We start from the raw sequence: 18,859 nt of genomic DNA, 5'->3' as shown, positions 1-18,859 counted from the left end.
TTGTAATAATAAAATAAGATAAGATAGTTTTTTAATCCAAATGAAATTATTTAAAAATATTTTATTTAACTTTTATTTAAAATTATTTCATTTCATTTCATTTTATTATCCATATAATTTCTTAAGTGCGGCGGGTTCCAATTTGGCAATCAGCAAGAACCGTCACTGCTTAGATCGGGTAAATATTAACTGCGAGCTCTTCATGGAGTTTGAGGGCTTTGTTAACAAATTAGAGGATGAAGGATACAACTCTCATGGATATCAAAAGCTGGACTGCAGTTGTGTGATGATATCAAAATTCTCCTTTCATCCAGAAACAGAATTAAATTAACAAAATCTAGATGAGCTTCTTCTTATGAAAGAACCGCTTCAAGTGCCATAACTGCAGAGCCGAAACTGCAATGCAGACACCCAACGACATGGTACTAAACCACGCCACCCTGGCATTTGTTTTTTCACTCACAGTCCTCATCTCCGCCTCTCTATGAAGTTGATCCCGGAAAAGAAGAGATATGCAAATTAGAATAACTTTTGACACGCTTAAAATTTCAAGGCATCCCAAACTATGAATGTAAAAATTACCTGCCCTTGAGATAGATTAAATTTTCATGAATTGCCTCCACTGCTCCCTCGAGTTTCCTCAGCTCAAGCTCAACACCCTATAAATGAGCAATGCAGGGAGATAAAAAACAGGAATCAGGACAAGTGAAAAAGAACATTATACGCAGGAAAGTATGAGAAACTTTTTGGATTCTAAGATAAGATCCTCTTCCAAGTTTATATCCTTCTTTTCATACTAAACGTTACAACCTCTCTGCTTTTCACTATTTCTTTATTTTTTCCTTTTTCTTTTTTGATCGGGAAAGAGTTGAACCTCAAACCTATGCAAATATCACCTCCTCCATAGGCCCAAATATTTTTTTCCCATTCACTCATTGTAATTTTTTTTTTTATAAGTAAATTCACTCATTGTAATTGTTATTACTACATTCCCATCTTGTCTGTATATCAAATAAGAAGTTACATATTCCAATCTCATATAGGAAAATCTTTAGCACATTTCAGAAGTTCCCAAAACACACAAAGTAATGTTGAAGCATTGGGTCTGTAATTATGTATTTTCTTTTGTATACTCCCAATGTACTTGTGCCCTATTTCATCCTCTTCAATAAAGTTACTCTTAAAAAAATTATTGTGGTTTGAAAAGAAAAGATTAATATTATAATAAATTCTCTCATTCTTTTTCTAACGTGTTGAAAGTCTTGAGTAGTTGAAAGTAGAGATTCTATAAGCTTATAAATCAAAGTCCAATTTATTTCCATTAGATTCGGCCCTCAGCAAATACTATTAAAACTAAGTACAAAAAAGGTTGCATTCAAACTCACAGGTAATCAACTATCTTCTGCAGCTTTTAAGGCACTTTCAATTATGACTACGGTTTCAGACACAGAGTTACAATAAACTTCAGGAAAAAAAAAAAAAAAAAAGGCACTTAAACCACTATTTGAGGTCAGCAAAGACAACCTTAAAGAAACCTTTTCTTCTTTTTTTTTTTTGTTAAGTAAAATGAGAACCTGAAAGAAACTACTAAGAAAGTGCTCACCTCAATCTTCTCCTTTTTTGCAACTGATTCCCAATCTTTTGCCGCTATTCCAGTTCTCCAGTCAAGGTTTACGCTAACGTCTTCACCTCCTGGTTTAGAAACATCTGCCCAAAAACACACCAGATAGTTGCCAGCCTCATGAGTTGTGAAAGCAAACTGTCCATGTGTCGCATTCTCCTTATGATGAAGATTATTTCCATATGGAGATGTCACCTAAGGTGCCATTAAATATCATTAAGTTGCAACCAATTGACAAAAATAAGAACAAGACTTAGTTGCAATACCTTTTTTGTCTAGATTAAAAAAGAGAATCCCATAAGAGAGAAATTTATAGCTCAGATACAACAGAAGTTTGCTCAATAAATCCCTCCTCAAAACTCCATGTAATAATGCTAGCTAATTCCCAGATTATTTTAGTGATGCCCCTTTTGCCAAAGAATATTTCACTCATCCGAGGAAAAGTATCAACAAGACCATAAACAGTCAGAAGGTTCCAAGAGACAATCTGTCTCAGAGAGCTTTTTGTATCATAAGTCCCCCAAAGAGAGGGCAGATTGTCTCATCGATCAATTCTGCCTATTCTGCCACTTGCGAATTAAAGGTGCTCAACATCCTCCTAAGGCCATTCCAATCTCAGATCACCTATTCTAATCTCAGATCACCAGGCATGCAGGCTCAAGTAGCAATAGAACTAACTGAATTCCAACATGCGTTGGGTTGTAAGTTGGAAAAGAGACAGAATCCCAACTCTTGCATGTATCCTTACATTTAAGTTTTCTGACCAGATAACCAATTCTCAAATTCTTCTAGTTTTAGAAGGAAGGTGTACAAATACTGACCTTGGCATAAGAGCAACCAAGAGAGACACTTGAAAATGATTCTCGGACAAGTTATGTCTAGATGAGTTTTAACTTTTACCTATGTATAGCCCCAGTACATAGAATGTATACATGAAAAGTACCTAACTCGAGTTTAAACTGAAAGTAGAAATTAAAATCAAAGACCCCCCACCCCCACCAATAAGAATGAGGTTTTAAAAAAGATAGGTACTTCAAGTCATTTATTGTCCATTGGCAATCCTCGAAAATGAACTTATATTGTGAACTTAATTGAAAATGTAACTAATCATAATAACTTTTGAGCAAAAATAAATTTTACATTTGATGTCATTAAACCTATACTAAGTCGTGTTATAAACAATATGTGACACTGTAAACTGATTTCCTGAAGAAGAAGAAGTTTCCAAGATTGTGAATCTTGCGCCAATGAAGAAGAAGTTTCCATGATTGTGAATCTTGCGCCTCCATCATTGTATAGAAAGCCATCATTTTATGGAAGAAGAAGAAGAAGAAGAAGAAGTTTCCATGATTGTGAATCTTGCGCCATCATTGTATAAAGCCATCATTTTATGGAAAGCCATCATAGAATGCTAAAAATCGCAGGTAGTAGCATAACATTGATCGAATTTATCATATGCAAGTCCTATTCTTTGATGGATAAGTCCTAACAAGTTAAATTAGAGACGCGGAAGAATTTAGGTGACCACTCCGGAGACGTGATCGTTCACGAAACGAAACATTTTAATGAAGAAAAAATCGACATGCCTAAATTACATGCTGATGTGAAACGATAATTAAACAAACTACAACCAAGGTCTAACTGATTGCTGAAAAATTAGCGGAAAATTAACCAAAATATAAGAGTCAAGACTCCAATATGTTTCCGTTAAATTTACATACACAAAATTAAAAAATTTCCTTTCTTAGGATCAAAATAACTATAAGATATCAGACTTTGGAGATTCTAAAATTGTTTTCCTCACTTTTATTTGCAGCCAAACGAAGGAATGGCATGCACGAAACGAACTAACCGTAACCCTAATTGATCCGTACTCGATCATGATTGAACCGAGGAAAAATGAAGGCAGGAGTGAAATCTGACCTTGGCGGAGATGGTGGGGATGGGATGGGAGGGATCGTTGGAGATGACAACGTAGTCGCCCAAAACGACGACATTGTTCTGGATTTCCTCGGAAACGCACTTGGTAGTGGCGGTCGGTACGGTCAGCCAAATCGCCTGGCCCTTCCGTACGACGTCGCTTGCGAGGAAACATAGGACTAAAAACGACAACACCACCTCCCCGCGCATCTTCGCAAACTCTCCCTTTCTAAAATGCTTCCCTTTTCCTAAAATTCTCTCTGACGTATGGAAATTTCAGAATTTCGTTTTTCTCAGGTCGCAGTGTTTTCTGGAAGAAATATTTTTCCCCGTATTTCAAATTTTTGGGCTTGTATCTTTTTTGATCTGGTAAGTTTGGGCTCAGGAGAAAGAAATGAACAACTCTTGGGTTGCACTTCCCTTGCATCGTACTTATTATTCAAATGAAGCGGCTACCATGCCGGGTGAAATATAACGGCGTACCATCCTTCTCTTATTATTATTATTTTTTAATATTTTTTTAATTATTAAGTAAAAAGATAGATCAATATATTTAAAATTATTTCTTTAATTATTAAGTAAAAAAAATACCAGCGGTACAAATTTGGCAGTACAGCAGCTTTTTCCTTATTCAAAATATGTTTGTCATAAATGTAAATTTATCTTAATTAAAAAATAAAAATAAAAATAAAAAAATAAAGAATGTGTTTTCTTTGGATCTACAGTATTGACAGATAAATCTTGATAAAAATAACCTAAAGTAATCAAAATGTATTTTATTTAATCAATATATGTTTTAAACTAATTTTATAAAAATAAATTTATAAATTGACGTAAATTCATATAATATGTTATATTATAAAATTATTTTTATTATAAAATAAATATACTCTATCACATAAATGTACATTAATTTATAAATTTTTTTATGAAATATATTTATTCATTAATTTATATTTCTTTTATGAAATATATTTATTTCTGTAGCTCTTCTCGTTTTATATATATATGTATATGATAAAAAGTCAAAAGGACAAATGGGCATGGTCTTTAACTCTTCGTAATTACCTCGATAAGATTAAAAACATGATATCCTTATATATGAATTATTTATCATTTTTAGTAGGAAAACACAATAGATATAAAGAGATCTCACATACTAATATAGTATGTGTCAAGTATTTTTTTTCTTTTCTCTTCTTCTCTCTTCTCCTCGATGTCTTTTTTTTTTTTTTTTTTTTCTCCTCCCCAGTGCTACCACCTGTGCACTCTCTCTGTGCTGGCCATGGTGGGCAGAAGACATCGGCAATCCAAGTGAGACCATTGCACGTGGAGCACAAGTTCGAAAGCATGCCTAGGTGAGTGAATTGCAAGTGGGACCCACAATGCCACTCCATCCAGCAAAACTTCATCACGCAGAGGAAGTCATTGTGATTGACGTTGTCGTCCAACCACCAAAGCTCGGTGCGGTGGCACAATGTGGCTGAGAGGAAGGAGAGGGGTTGCATTGTGGGGGTGCTAAGTCCGATCAGAGGTCACCGATGATGGGAAACAATTTCTGGTGGTGGTTGGCTATGACTTGCGGCAATGCTATTGTGGCTAGGAGAGAGAGTCGGGTGAGGGGAGGGGGCACACTGTTGCGGGGAGCTAGGGAAAACAGACACGTGATACACTGATAATGTGTCACATTAATATGCAAGATTCATTTATGAGATATTTTGTGTCTCTAGCCACTCCATTTTTAGTAATGTTATATGTTATATATAATTACAATTTTATAAAAAGATTTTAAATAAAAAAATAGCTATAAAAAGGAGCTCATTATGGAAAATCACATTTTGGTATATGAATCCAAATTATGGGTAAAGGTGCAATATGTTATACGATCTGTTAATCTAACACAAACACGACACGATAATAACGGGTTATAGTTTACTCTTAAAGGGTTCAGATAAAAATGAGTTGACCTGTCAAGACATAATTGCTTAACGGGTTGATAACAGGTCAAATTGTTTTGACCTGTTATGATATGTTAAGAAAGTTAAAATTACAATTATACCCTTATACTTAAAAGTAAAATTGTTAGAATTTTAATTTCGATATTTTTTTTATTTGGATTGTAATTTTAGACTTGTAATTAGTTTTATCATTTTTTATAGATATTACGATTTTAATATTTATATAAAATTATCTTAAATTTAATCATGTCAAACTGATTAATTTCGAATCTATTCAATCCATTTATATAAATAATTTGAAACAGGTTGAATTGTGTCGTATTAATTTATTTCGTAATATTTACTAATAAGTAAGAACAAATTGACATGATATAATCTATTATATTAATAAGTCATGTTAAGATTTAAAATTTTAATATAATAAAATTAACGAATTAAATTAAAATTAATCTATATAATATGTTATACATATTTATGTTAATACGATTTGACACGTCTTTTTGTGGGTGCCCACTGTTTATGAAGAGGAAAAATGGTATGACCTCTCTCAAAAGGTTTCTCTCTCTCTCTCTTCAAATTTCAAAAGGACAACAGTTGACAATGGACCCCACATTGAACGTGATGATAACTTAAGGAAAATAAGCTGTCCTCCACATGGATACAGTTATAGATCGAGTAATGTCAATGTAGTTTTTAAAATAAAATAACAGAATTTATTATTAAAAATTGATTTATTTTTTTAAAAAATATATAATATTTATATACTTAATATAAAGCATACTATTTTTCATTTTAATTTCAGGTGATTTATATATTTTTCTAAAAGTTTTTTTTTTTTTTTTCTTAGTGTGGCTGGCATACTTTTTAAAGGACCAAAAATACCCATGCTTTATATGATTCGCCTACCATCCAGCTTTTAGCCTTTCTCATCACTGAAGCTAGATCTGCACAATTCACACCCACAAGAAAGATGGAAGCTCTCATCTACCATTTCACCCTCCTCTCAGATCAAGCCTTGCAAGACAAGACCTTTGATCCATCCACCATTGAAGATCTCATGAAACTCTTCGAGATCGAAGCATACAAGTCATGGGCAGCCATGGAACAAGAACAGCAGAAGGAAGTTGAAGAGGCCGAGACCGAGTTGCAACAAGCCGAGGACTACCTTGACTCGGTTTTGGAGAGCGCCATGGACGAGTTTAGACGCTTCGAGGCGGAACTCGAAAGCAGGTCAAAGGCTGAGCTGAAAAGCTTGGTGGAAACTGGCGAGAAGGCGAGAAAGATGGGGAACTTGATGGAAAAGTCTGCAACTGTTGCTTCCAAAAGGTATATGGAGGCCGCACTGAATTCTGCAACTGCTTCCATGAAATCAGCTTGGAAGGGACTTTCATCCAAAAAGGTTCATCCTTCTTAAAAAGGGAAAAATTTGTCTTCAACCTCGTCATCATAAAGATAAGATCAAAATGGGATATTTGTCTTTCTATTTCCTTGTTCTGTTTTGAGCTATAATATTTAGTGACATGGGAAAAACTAATGCCATGAACATGGATTCTGAAAATTTGGGATACTGACAATTAAGGCTACTTCAAAAATCATACCATGTTGAATGCAAGTTTCGAAATTTCTGCCAAACAAATTAAGTTTCGCCATTATGTTCTGTTTGGATTGATAGATGAGAGGGTTAAAGATAAAGAAAGGAGTTAATAAAATATTATTATATTTAAAAAAATTGAATTAATGTAAAAGTTTAAAAAAGTTGTGACGAGGAGATGAATCCAAACAGCTTCCTTTCTCTCTTTCAATATCTGTCTGATGGTTTTTGTTTTTTGTTGTCATCATTTTTTTTTCCCTTCTCTTCTGCGGTAAACAGGCAAGCAACCAAATCAGTAATCCGAAGTAGGAGAAATGAACATAATTTGTGAAAAAAGGGCACAACCTTATATGATTCAAATTTCATCGAAATTGTGAGATGCTTAACACCCTAAGGACCCATATATCCAGGAATCTAGAGGAAAACAATGAAAAGCAACACATGCTGATACAGATGCAGTCTCCATTTTCAGAAACTATACCCACAAAAAGTCTCACTGAATAGTAACCCTTTGATAAGTGTAATTTGACTGAGAATTGCAATTTGAAAACAGTATCCATCAGAATCTTATCTTTTACATTACAACATTGATATACATATAAAGAAAAGAAAGGTATATATTCCTGGGCTTACCTTTCACTCCTCTCTTCTTGGAATCTGGCTAGGGTGTGACAATAATTTGGCTATCCATGTCTTAAGCAGGGGGGAAAGATGTATTTGCATCAAGTATAACCTATGATAAATGAGTACTGATAATTACAGTTCATCTACTCCTTTTTGCATCCATCTATATGCTTTATCAACGAGTTTTTCTGATAAACGGGGAGTACAGTGGAGTTAAGTATTTATTTCAAGATTTTCCTATTCCTCTGACAATGTTCCCTCAATTACAACTGTTTGGATTCTAAAGATAAGAGAAGAGTTAGATAAAAGTTAAAAGTTATATAAAATATTATTTTTTAATATTATTATTATTTTTAGATTTGAAAAGTTTGAATTGAGATTGAAAAATTTGAATTATTTATTATACTTTATGTAAGAATTTAAAAAAATTATAATAATGAGAAGAGATAAGATATAATATTTTCTGAATCTAAACGAGCCAATTTTAACGGGAAAAACTTTTTTAAAAGTTGACAAATTATTTGAAGTCTGTTTATGGTTTCTATACAAACTATACAACTAATTTAATTCCTCCCCATATAATCATATTCATTAATTAGTTTGATATAATTTACTGGATGGCCGAAGTTCAACAATACTCTTAAATCGCACACGACGATGGCATGGGTGTTGATATCGTCCGTAAAATTATCATCATTCAAACATATTCACGATAGCATTTGATATGTTTTCAATCTAATTGTTAACATTAAAAGGCATGCATCGGATTTATGAAAATAGAAATAAAATGATGCGAGATTTTTAAGACGTACCAACATATTTTAAGAGGGCAAGAGGAAAAATAAAATGCATACCCTAACCTAGCCAGATGCGGTGGCCTTGGCCCATCTCTCTTTCATGGGTCTAACTCAGACCAGGCCCTTTCCATTCATGGATCCGGGAATACGCCATCGGCCTCGAGCTCTAGAATGGCGAAAAACTAGTAACTAACTCCCCGCTTTTATGGGCCAATAAGATTCTTTGAAAGTAGTGTTTATGGTAAAAAATATACTTTTTATTACAGCATGTCTTTTTTATTTGTTATTTTATAAAAATAAATTATATTTACAATTATTAAATATACAATCGTTTTTAAAAATGAGTAAATATAATATTTATATAAAAAATAAATTTTTAATAATAAATCTCACTATTCTTTAAAAAGAATACGCAGCGTTTCAATAATTTATAATTGTATTTATATTTACATATTCTTTTTAAAAAAATGTGTAATGCTTGCATATTTTATAACTATAAATATTAATTTTTGTCAACCCATATCCTACACCATACACCTGACGTGGAAACTGGGTTCATGAATTAAAGCTAAAAACACTCAAAACGTCCACAGATTCTCTCTTGATTCACATGTTTTTGTGCCTTTGCTTGTAGAATATTTGATAAAAAAACAAAGTGAAGATCAAGCCAACCCAAAACTTGGAGAGAAAGGGATGTGAGAGAGAGAGATCGTTCGGTGAAAGAGAGAGCTAAAGGAAGGAGAGAAAGAGAGAGGAAGAGATGCAGAGTGTGGATAGTGGATATCAGATTTCAAGGAGAGATAGACGTGGATGGGGTCTTGGGAAAAAAATAGCAATGTTACATATAGTCGTGGAATTATAAACGCCGTGTAATCGTTTTGAAAAAGAGTGGAGTCCACAATTAAAAAGTTAGTTTTTTTTTATGTGGGTCCCATATTAATTTTTTTTTTTAAATAACTGCACGCCACTTGCACAACCACAACTGCAAATATCATTTCTCGGAAAAAAAAAACTAAGGGAATGCAGTCTAAAGGTTGTTGTGTATCGTTACTTGTCTGTGTCTTTTACTTACGTCATCCCTAGTCTTTCCCTTGCAACCGCTTGGCAGTCATGAGCCGAGTGGAGAGAACTCAACCTTTGTGTGCACAATTACAATGAGAGATCATCTTTTGTTTTATAATATTAAAGTATTTTATCATCCAATAAACTATAAAATAAAATAAAATATTCGGGTATGAGAAGAAAATAGTTCCAAAGCAAGATTATTTCATAGATCTTATTATTTCTTAATTGGAGTTTGAACTTCTAGATAAATCCACATTTTAGCTCATTTTGTAATTTGAGAGCAAAACTATTAAAATTATTATTTATTCCCTTTGAGTTGGTTCAAGTGGTAAAGACATTGAACTTGAGGCTTTGTGAGTATGCTCATCCCAGGTCTAAAATTAAAATTTCATTAGGTGTAAATAATTTCTACAGGTTATCGAATTGATGAAATTTTTTCCTGACTTATTTGATATGTACTTGCGAAAAACTTATTGCGAGGGCCTATGCACTCCCGAGATTAATTGGGATGTTGTTCCTAGACATCCGGTGTCAATAAAAACTATTAAGATTATTATTTAATTATTCACTTTTTAACATTTTCTAATAAATGATGTAGGTTGAGTTAAAATTTAAAAGAATATATAATTTATAAATAAATATTTTAAGTTAAAAATCAAGTACCAATTTTAATTGTTTGAATATAATTTTAACTAATTTTTTTTTTTTTTACGAAGGGAGGGAGGTGGAACAATCTAATTTAGGTTTTATTTGGATTTAAATAACGTTTCATCTTATATCATCATTATTACTTTTAAAAATTTATACACAAAATATAATAAATAATTTAATTTTTTAAAATTTTAAAACAATAATAATATTAAAAAAATAATATATTAATAAATTTTTTTTTAATTTTTAACTTTTATATCGAACCATCTCATATAATTTTATTATTCGAACAATCCCTTAGCTTTGAGCTTGAAGTGGCATCATTATTGCCTTTTTCAATACTTATAAATAATGTATACAAATTTTAATTTTGTGTAATTTTTTTAAAGAATTAAATAAATTTAAAATATAAACAAAAAGTTTACTTTTAATAATAATAAGGCCTTGTTTGATTAGAGATAAGATGTGATGATTTTAGATAAAAGATAAAAGTTAAATAAAATATTTATTATTATTATTTTAGAATTTTAAAAAATTGAATTATTTATTCTATTTTGTATGAAAATTTTAAAAAATTATAATAATAAAATGAGATCACTTCTCACTCCAAATGTGTGTTTAGATGTTAGTATCTTAATACTTATCAACATACTCAATTACTATTTATTATTTTATTATTTATTATTATTATTTATTATTTTTTACTATTATTTAATATTTTATTATTACTTTTCGTTTATTCATTTTATTACCATTCATAATATCCTCCCACACACTTCTTAAGACCAAACCCAATCTAAATCTCACTTTAAAATGAAAAAAAACAAAGGAGGAGAAGAAGGCAACGCAACGAGCTTGAACACCGGGACTAGGAGTGGACTGTATCCAGCATCCTTAAATTAAGGCCATGTATTCTCTTTCTAAAGGAAATCTGTAAGACACAGACACGCTGTCTGTTAGGGTTTATCTAGGAATCGATGCAAATTTCCGAACTTCAAGATCTTTCAGATTGGTTCGACAGGTAAATCCGTAAATCTGGTGCCTAGCGTTTTTCCTTTTCGATCACTGATAAATTAAGTTTTCTCTGATTTTGTATGCCCCCCCGTTTGGTTCCCGCGAAAATCGAGGGAAACTGGAATTGCGAACAATACATTTTTGGTTGTCTAGGGTTTCAAACAAAACGATTATTTACTCTCAGCTCTGCCGAAAGCATTAGTCATATGAAGCTTAATGAAAACTGCTCCAGTTTTGGGACGATTGTAGGTCTGCTCCATTTTCTTAGCTTCCGAACGGAATATTCATTTAATCCTTTGAAAAGAAAGGAAAAAGGGGTAAAGAAGGTACGATTGCCAATTTCTGCGATTATTGTTTCCCCGAAGTGAAACACGTTGTTGATGTTATTGCTGCTCAACTGGTTGATTTGAATGAAAGAAGAAAATGTCAAGTAATTGTTGTTTGTGCTATTTCCTCAACAACCACGGTCGAAGTTAGTTATGGGTACATCGTCAAGCTGCGTTATTGCCATTATTCCACTAAGTTAGTGGATAATTGGAAAATCGAAGTTTGAAAGATTTCGATTAGCTTTATCGTGTTACTTATGTGAAATATACCTTTGCCGTGTTTACTTTTTTGCAGTGTTTCATATCTATGCCGACTGATTATCTTTATTTTGTCTATTTTTAGCGGTGAATAAGACCTATGATGACTGATTTAATTTATTTATTTTTTATTGGGAAAAGATTGTTTCCAGTGTTCGATGTTATTGGTGACTCGCGAGATTGGAAAAATCTTCAGGGTGATCCATAATCATCTTTATCAACTGATTTTCCTTTTTTTTTTTTTTTTGTTAACTTAAATTTTATTATATTCAGATATCTAAGAGTTCAGTGTTTTGAATCGAAACTTTGTTGATTGAATTTTGTATGACCGATGATGTTTCTATAGGAAAATCATTGTTTCTGGTGTTCCATATTGATATCATTAGCCTAAAGCTGAGGTCATAGGAGATGCCTCGTGATTTGTCACGGTCAAGATCTCCTTCATATAAGCGAAGGTATTCACCATCTTATGCGACACAGAGGTATAACAGGAGAAGTCGAAGAGATAGAAGCCGGTCTCCATATTCATCCTATTCTCATAGCAGGTGATCCCGCTTATAGTCCCACTTTCTTGTAGTGATTTTTAGATTGTTTGCAAGAACTTTGTAAGAATTTTGGGGAGTCTTATCGTCAATGCACTTTGGATTTACAAAATGTGTTGATCTGTACCCATTTTTTCCTTCCATGTTGAATTTTGAGTGTTTCTTTATCTCTATAATATCAAGCCTATTTCGTTTGGATAGAAAGGAAAATCCTTATTTTTTGAATATATTTTTTTTATCAGAAAAAAACTTAAAAATGGTGGTTTGATTTCGTACACGCGTAATTTGAGGTGCTTGTGCATTCACAAATAGGGAAATAAAGAATAGTTGAAAGAGTCGAATTTTTTAATTAGTCAAATGTGACCGACTATACAAAGAAGAGTTGAATTGCTAGTTGAGCTATAATACTTTAGACAAACGTGCCATAATATGAACGTGAATGCAATGAATTTGTGTTGTTCAGGGTCACCTAGTGAGAGAAATATGGAATATATATTTTTTTAGTAAAAATATTATATATATCAAAAAGAGTAACCAAGTACATTGAACGTATACAAGAAAACACCTAACCCATATTAATGAGCCCCTAATGACCCAAAAAAGCCCGTGAAAAACAACCCAAAATACCGAAATATGGAAATGTATATAAAAAAAATAGAAATGCTTTAGCCATAAAGAGATCCCACAAAAGTAATTCTACAAATTGGCGTAGCTTGATGTAATATGATAGATTGTAAAACTATTTTTATTGTAGGGTAGATCTAACGTATCATATGAAGTTATGTCAGAATGTTGATTTATTTTTGTGGGATTTCTTTGTGGTTGTAACACTTCTCATAAAAAAAAGAAAGCATTCCCTCCCCTTGTTTTGACTTTGTTTGGACTAATAGAAATGTTGGAATCTGATTGTTTCTGTCAGAGAATGTGGAAATCTATCAAAATTTGTGACAAAAGGATTAAAAAATTGGAGTCCGCGACTTTATGTGGGCTACTAATGGAACATGAGTATTTTCTAGTTTTGCCCGCCAGATTTTTATTCTGTAATTCCTTCTTTTGTTTTTATTTACATGTGGTAGTAGAAGCATATGGATATTGATATTGTCTATCTTGGTATTTCATAACTTCTTGCTGTTTGGAGAATATTCTGTTTTCATGAGCCCTTCATGATCTGTACACATATATCGATGATGGCCATGCTATTTTTGAAGCATGTTGCTCGATTATGGTTAAACAACTTGTTATTATGTTGCTGGGTTTGTAAGCACTTGTTGAGAGCATTACCTTTTGGGAAGTTACCTTGTGTGTGAACATCCTACAAAAGAAGTGAAATAAATAATTGGAGCAAAATATTAAGAGTGGTTTGAGGATTGAATAAAATGCATGCTCTTCATGGTAAAATTAAAAGAAAAGAACTTTCTTCCCACTGTTTGGGAAGTGAGCAGGTGATGGGTGCAATTGGTTGTCCTTTTGTTGCTCGATTGTGACATTTCCTTCTTCATGTGATGAAAGATGCAGCTCACAGAGGTTATTCTTAACAGTGTATGAGGTAACTGTACACGCTTCTGTATTTACTGTACTTAATGTTGGACTGACTTCATTCTTATTTTTATATGTCTAAAGGTATTCAAATTCCTTGTTTGTTTGTTTTTGTTAGTTCCTCAATATATTTAATGTTGTTATACAGAAGAAAAAGTCGTTCTATTTCCCCAAAACACCGCAGAAATCATTCACATTCTAGACGTCATAAAAGTCGTTCACCAACTCCGAGACATTCTAAGAGGAAAAGGAGTAGAAGTTCCTCCTTGTCTCCTATTCATAAATCTTCAAGTTCAAGTCTTGGGTCCATTGAGCGGAAAAATGCAAGTGAAAAATTGAGATTAGAAGAAGAGAAGAAAAGGTATATCAAATAAATCTCATATTATTTTTGAATCAATTGTGTTTCTTTTCTTCCCCTACTTTGTGTACTCGGTGCTTGTCTTATTGCTACCCATGTATTATGGTAAATTGGATTATGGGTGGGAATTCCTGTCTGGTGTTTTACATTAGTCCCATATGGTGTTTGTCTGATTATAATGTTGAAAAATGAAAAATTCATCATTATGCGTAGTCTGGACTCTGGTTCCCCACAGGTCAAAGATGATCATTTTGATCATTTTTGCTTCTTATTAACCTCAGGAATGTAATATCCTGCGAAGGATTTTCACCGCATTTTCAAAAGAATGCAGAAAAATCATAGTTGTAGACCCGCATCCATCTATTCTCACATGTCAAAAGTGGTTCAAATTATGATTTTCTACTTTTGGTTGTAAACCCCAGTTAGGTACTATACTTCTTGTGTACTTGGGCTATGCCTCCTTTTCTTAGGAATAAAATTCTTGATTAGCTATAAAAAAAAATGGCTCAAATTAAGTAATGTGTTTCTTAGCATTCATGTAGAGTGAGACAGAGTTTCCTTGTGCAATTGTAGTATTGAATGTTTAGCCAATATCAGCAGTATTGGAATAATCGACACAAAGGGCAAAGGCCACTAGAACTTTTCTAAATAGCAGCTAGTAAAAACAATTATGTTCATACTGTTTGCTTTGCCAATTATAGGAAAATCCAGCAAAGCTACCCTGGCCATAATCACTATAACCTGCTAATTCTCACTCAGATTACACTTATCAAACAATTATGGATAAAAAGAGTTCACAATCTAATTGAGGGGATTTTAGTGTAGCGAAGTTGTTCAATATTGTTTCTTGGAGCACTTCTTAGATTTGTGAACTCTCTGGAATAACTCTTTATGATCTTGGGAGATACATGAATGAAGTTTGGATGTATGCTTCTATTTGGGGTATACCTTTTGTGATACTAAAATGTTCCGTCCAGCTGGATGATAGTTGCCTTGTTCAATTGCCAAAAAAAAAAAGCTCGTTTTCATTTGATGAATAAGTTGTGTACCAACATCTAATATTTGGGAGTGCTATTACTATTTCTCACCTCTAGTTTGCTACAAGCATAAATCTACCTTTAATAATTTTTCTTTTTTACTCAAAAATTAAATCTAGAATTCTATTATGTCATCATATCCCAAAAATCTGAAAGGTTTGGTAAGTAAGATGAGAATTTTGAGTTGAGATGCAAGTTTAAAATATTATTTTTGAGTATTATTATTGTTTTGGGATTTGAAAAAGTTATATTGGAATTTGAAAAATTTAAATTGTTTATTATATTTTGTATGAGAATTTGGGAAAGTTGTAATGATGAGATGAGAATTTTGAGTTGAGATGTGTCTTCCAAACCTGCCCGTAATCAGAAATTTCTTGAGTATGTATTGATGCATGGTAAGGGTATTAAGGGCCTGTGCGTAAGTGCTTATAAAAAAAAGGGCCGGTGCAAAAGTACTGAGCTTTTGGAACACATTGCTTTTGGGTAGATGCTGCATTTTAGGATGGAAAAACCTAGTTGCAAGCACAACTGCACACTAATATGTGCACCAATTTAATGTGACTGGTCAAAAAGTATATTTTATTAAAAAGTGCTAATTTAAATTTTGAATATGAAATAATTAGTATTGGTATGCAGATTAGTTCGCGATTTTGCTTTTACGTAACAAAATTCTTTTAGGATATGCCAAAAAAAAAAGCATACCTTTTAATGCAACTTGTATAAATTGAAAAATGTCTTTCTAGAGCATGACATTAACACTTTCCTTCAGAATGGTTGCCCTTCTGCAATTTCTTGTTTCTTCATGCTGGTTTGAGGTTTTAATTTGTTGAGCTAGGTTTTCGGTGGACACATACCTAAGAGATTGAGACATGCTTTCTTCCTTGTATCTCTTGGATTTGTGAACTTGAGAAACTTCTCATGTTTTAACTATTCAAATTGCCCCCACATCATCTGGTTGAAACATAATCTTGATTACTTGTTCTGTTTTTTCCCATCGTACTCATTACAACTGGTTCTAAGTCTGGTTTACATCATGTTGTGAGATTTGATTGACAGAGGAGATTTGTATCTCATATAACTAATTATCATATAATTGGGCCTAAGCTGCAAACTTGAATTTTCTCAGCTAAAACTCGCATACAGGTTTATCAAGTTAGGGTCATTTTCTTAGCTATTTGGGTTTACCTTTAGGCAGATTACCCGTCCCCCAACAACTGCACTTCAGTTGGACTTAAACCAAATTGCTTGTATTGCAGCCTTGAGACACTGTGTTGAGCTCTAATTCTTGTTCCTTGATTGCTTTCTGAATAGCCCCATTTTTAGCTTGTGACATTCTTTGGTGCTTTTGGCACTAAATTATTACAAACCCTTAGATAGATATGATTTAAAAAATATAAATATTTATCTTAGAAAAAATGTTCAATGCAAGAATTGAATCTTGTCAGTGATTAGTTTTAAAGCTGCAGCGGATTACTTGATTTTCTTCTCCACAGGCGTTTCTGAAGGAAGATACTGCTATAGTTCAACTTGTTATATTTGATGATCAAATTGGGTGCTTCGTTTATCTACTGTTCACCAGTTTTGAAACTCATTTGTTTGGATCAGGATTCGGTTAGAGGTATGCCTTAAAAGCATAAGCATATATTTAGTGCCTTTGCTGTCATGAAGGTTAGTCTGCCGTATGTTATAGTTAAGTACTGAGTAGAGAGGAGGAGAAAAAAGAAAAGAAAAGAAAAGGAAAGAAGCAGATATGTCATAATTGATCTTTTAGTTTTATGGTTGTCTCGATTTAAAAACATTTGGAATCATAGATGCAGCGTTTGGAATCATTAAGTGAGGCATTCCCCCTTGCGTGAGTGGTCATTTCCTCCTAACTTCTCTTTATTCTCAGGCGACAGCAGGAAGCAGAGTTGAAACTAATAGAAGAAGAGACTAAAAGAAGAGTGGAAGAAGAAATTCAGAGGAAAGTGGAAGAGAGCGTAAACTCTGTGGAAATTAAACTGGAAATACAGAGGCGGTTGGAGGAGGGGCGGAAGAAAGTTTACAATGAAGTAGCAGCTCAACTTGAGAAAGAAAAGGAAGCTGCTGTAGTTGAGGCTGGACAAAGAGAGGTATCTTCTTTAAATCATGCACCCTTTTCTTCCCTCTCTCACTGGTAGAAAAAGCGCGCTATTGCCAGCATTGGCAATCCTTTTCAACGTTGGTTTTTTTTTTTTTTGAAAAGAAAGGCCGACTGAAGCAGAGTCATCAGTCAGATATGGTACAATGTTCTGTTTAACCCCAAGGGGTTGGCCTAAGTGGTGAAGGCCTTGGTCTTGGGGTCTCATTCCCTTCAAGGTCCAAGGTTCAACACCTCATGGGTGCAAACAATCCTTTGGGGCCACACCCCCTGGTGAAAAGCCAGCGATTTAACTAGTTCCGTGTGGGGAAACTTCCGAGGGTGCGGTGCACGGGACTGGGGTTTATTCTGCAGGGGTGGGTCTAAAGGGCCCTGCCTTGGAGAGGTTTCCCGATATTAAAAAAAAAATATATATATATATATAATAAGAAGAAATATCAGTCTTGAAATCCAGTAGCATGACATTTGGGATTGGGATTTTCAAAAACTTGGAAGAAAATATGGGTAAAATTACTGTACTTGGTTTTGATTGGCCTCTTGTTTTCTGACATTGTACTAGTGAACCTTGCTCTTTTCTTGAAAAACATTTTTTGTTGGCTTACTTGTATAAAAAAGCTCAGGTTTAGTTTAACCGATGCATAGTTTCTACGTCCCAATTCCACACCCCACCCCCCCCCCCCCCCCCCCCCCCCCCCCCCCCCCCCCCTCAATTGAATTGACAAACATAATAGCCGCTTGATTTATTTGGTTGACAGGAAAAGGCTCAAAAAGAGAGAGAAGAGCTGGAAAGGATGTTGGAGGAGAACCGGAGGAGGGTACAAGAAGCTCAGAGAAGGGAAGCTCTAGAGCAGCAGCAGCGAGAGGAGGAGCGGTACCAGGAGTTAGAAGAGATGCAAAGACAAAAAGAAGAGGCTATGCGGAGAAAGAAACTGCAAGAAGACGAAGAACGGTTAAACCAGGTGAAATTGCTGGGCAAGAACAAATCCCGCCCGAAAGTGTCGTTTGCGCTTGGCTCAAAGTGAACACTAGGAATTGGTATATTAATGGGTTTCCAAGCATACGTGCTGGACTTAAATAGCATGTTCACATTTGTAATTCGTGATATATTCGTGCTTTTTAATGAAGTCTTTCGTGTGATTAATGTGTGTTTTCCGGGCTTTTTTTCATTTGCTTTGTTGACTTGTCTTGTGTTTTGAAAAATTTTATATACCACGCTGTCCTCTCATGATATAACATATGATGCATTTATCGCATCAGTAGTAGGTTCAATAAAATTAAATTTTAGTCGAAGAATAACTAAAGTACAAAATAAAGTGCAATAATAGGCTAAACAAATTAACAGTAATTTTAACTTCAGATTATATGGCTGGTCAAATTTGTTGAGTAGAAGGGTTTGGTCAAGTATTATTGTTTGGATTAAAAAATGATCTTCTCACTATCTA

General features: G+C 33.6%; 3 protein-coding genes across 10 annotated transcripts; 2 read left to right on the top strand and 1 right to left on the bottom strand.

Annotated features, from left to right (window-relative positions):
- Window positions 1–141: 141 nt before the first annotated feature.
- Window positions 142–3,954, bottom strand: LOC122313579 (transmembrane emp24 domain-containing protein p24delta3-like). Its single transcript, XM_043128694.1, has 4 exons — window positions 3,545–3,954; window positions 1,604–1,816; window positions 583–659; window positions 142–482 (listed from the first exon to the last, which is right to left on the bottom strand). Exons 1-4 carry the CDS (start codon window positions 3,749–3,751, stop codon window positions 338–340), a joined length of 642 nt encoding a protein of 213 aa, XP_042984628.1. The 5' UTR covers window positions 3,752–3,954; the 3' UTR covers window positions 142–337.
- A 2,415-nt stretch (window positions 3,955–6,369) lies between these two features.
- LOC122313580 lies at window positions 6,370–7,057 on the top strand. The gene has a single exon (XM_043128695.1). It carries the CDS (start codon window positions 6,470–6,472, stop codon window positions 6,911–6,913), a length of 444 nt encoding a protein of 147 aa, XP_042984629.1. The 5' UTR covers window positions 6,370–6,469; the 3' UTR covers window positions 6,914–7,057.
- Window positions 7,058–11,030: 3,973 nt separating this feature from the next.
- On the top strand, window positions 11,031–18,558 carry LOC122312508 (uncharacterized protein At1g10890-like). Of its 8 annotated transcripts, none has more exons than XM_043127136.1 (5): window positions 11,031–11,248; window positions 12,172–12,370; window positions 14,052–14,264; window positions 17,190–17,409; window positions 18,173–18,558. In XM_043127136.1, exons 2-5 carry the CDS (start codon window positions 12,234–12,236, stop codon window positions 18,437–18,439), a joined length of 837 nt encoding a protein of 278 aa, XP_042983070.1. In that variant the 5' UTR covers window positions 11,031–11,248; window positions 12,172–12,233; the 3' UTR covers window positions 18,440–18,558. The 8 variants fall into 8 exon arrangements, with proteins under 8 accessions (XP_042983070.1, XP_042983072.1, XP_042983073.1 ...); XM_043127138.1 differs by having other exon boundaries at window positions 11,031–11,567; XM_043127139.1 differs by lacking the exon at window positions 11,031–11,248 and adding an exon at window positions 11,999–12,022.
- Window positions 18,559–18,859: the final 301 nt, after the last annotated feature.

The sequence above is a fragment of the Carya illinoinensis genome, chromosome 6 (assembly GCF_018687715.1).
Source record: "Carya illinoinensis cultivar Pawnee chromosome 6, C.illinoinensisPawnee_v1, whole genome shotgun sequence".
Classification (NCBI taxonomy): Eukaryota; Viridiplantae; Streptophyta; class Magnoliopsida; order Fagales; family Juglandaceae; genus Carya; species Carya illinoinensis.
Note: the sequence above shows the minus strand (reverse complement) of the source record. Positions and strands in the feature narration are given on the sequence as shown.

Excerpts from the sequence above, each read along its gene's own strand:
- LOC122313579 (XM_043128694.1), bottom strand. The coding sequence starts at position 3,751 with ATGCGCGGGGAGGTGGTGTTGTCGTTTTTAGTCCTATGTTTCCTCGCA. Across the intron at positions 1,817-3,544 it reads TCCCCACCATCTCCGCCAAG|GTGACATCTCCATATGGAAA; the intron begins GTCAGATTTCAC and ends ATGGCACCTTAG. Across the intron at positions 483-582 it reads TTAATCTATCTCAAGGGCAG|AGAGGCGGAGATGAGGACTG; the intron begins GTAATTTTTACA and ends TCAACTTCATAG.
- LOC122313580 (XM_043128695.1), top strand. The coding sequence starts at position 6,470 with ATGGAAGCTCTCATCTACCATTTCACCCTCCTCTCAGATCAAGCCTTG.
- LOC122312508 (XM_043127136.1), top strand. The coding sequence starts at position 12,234 with ATGCCTCGTGATTTGTCACGGTCAAGATCTCCTTCATATAAGCGAAGG. Across the intron at positions 12,371-14,051 it reads TCATCCTATTCTCATAGCAG|AAGAAAAAGTCGTTCTATTT; the intron begins GTGATCCCGCTT and ends GTTGTTATACAG. Across the intron at positions 17,410-18,172 it reads TTGAGGCTGGACAAAGAGAG|GAAAAGGCTCAAAAAGAGAG; the intron begins GTATCTTCTTTA and ends TTTGGTTGACAG.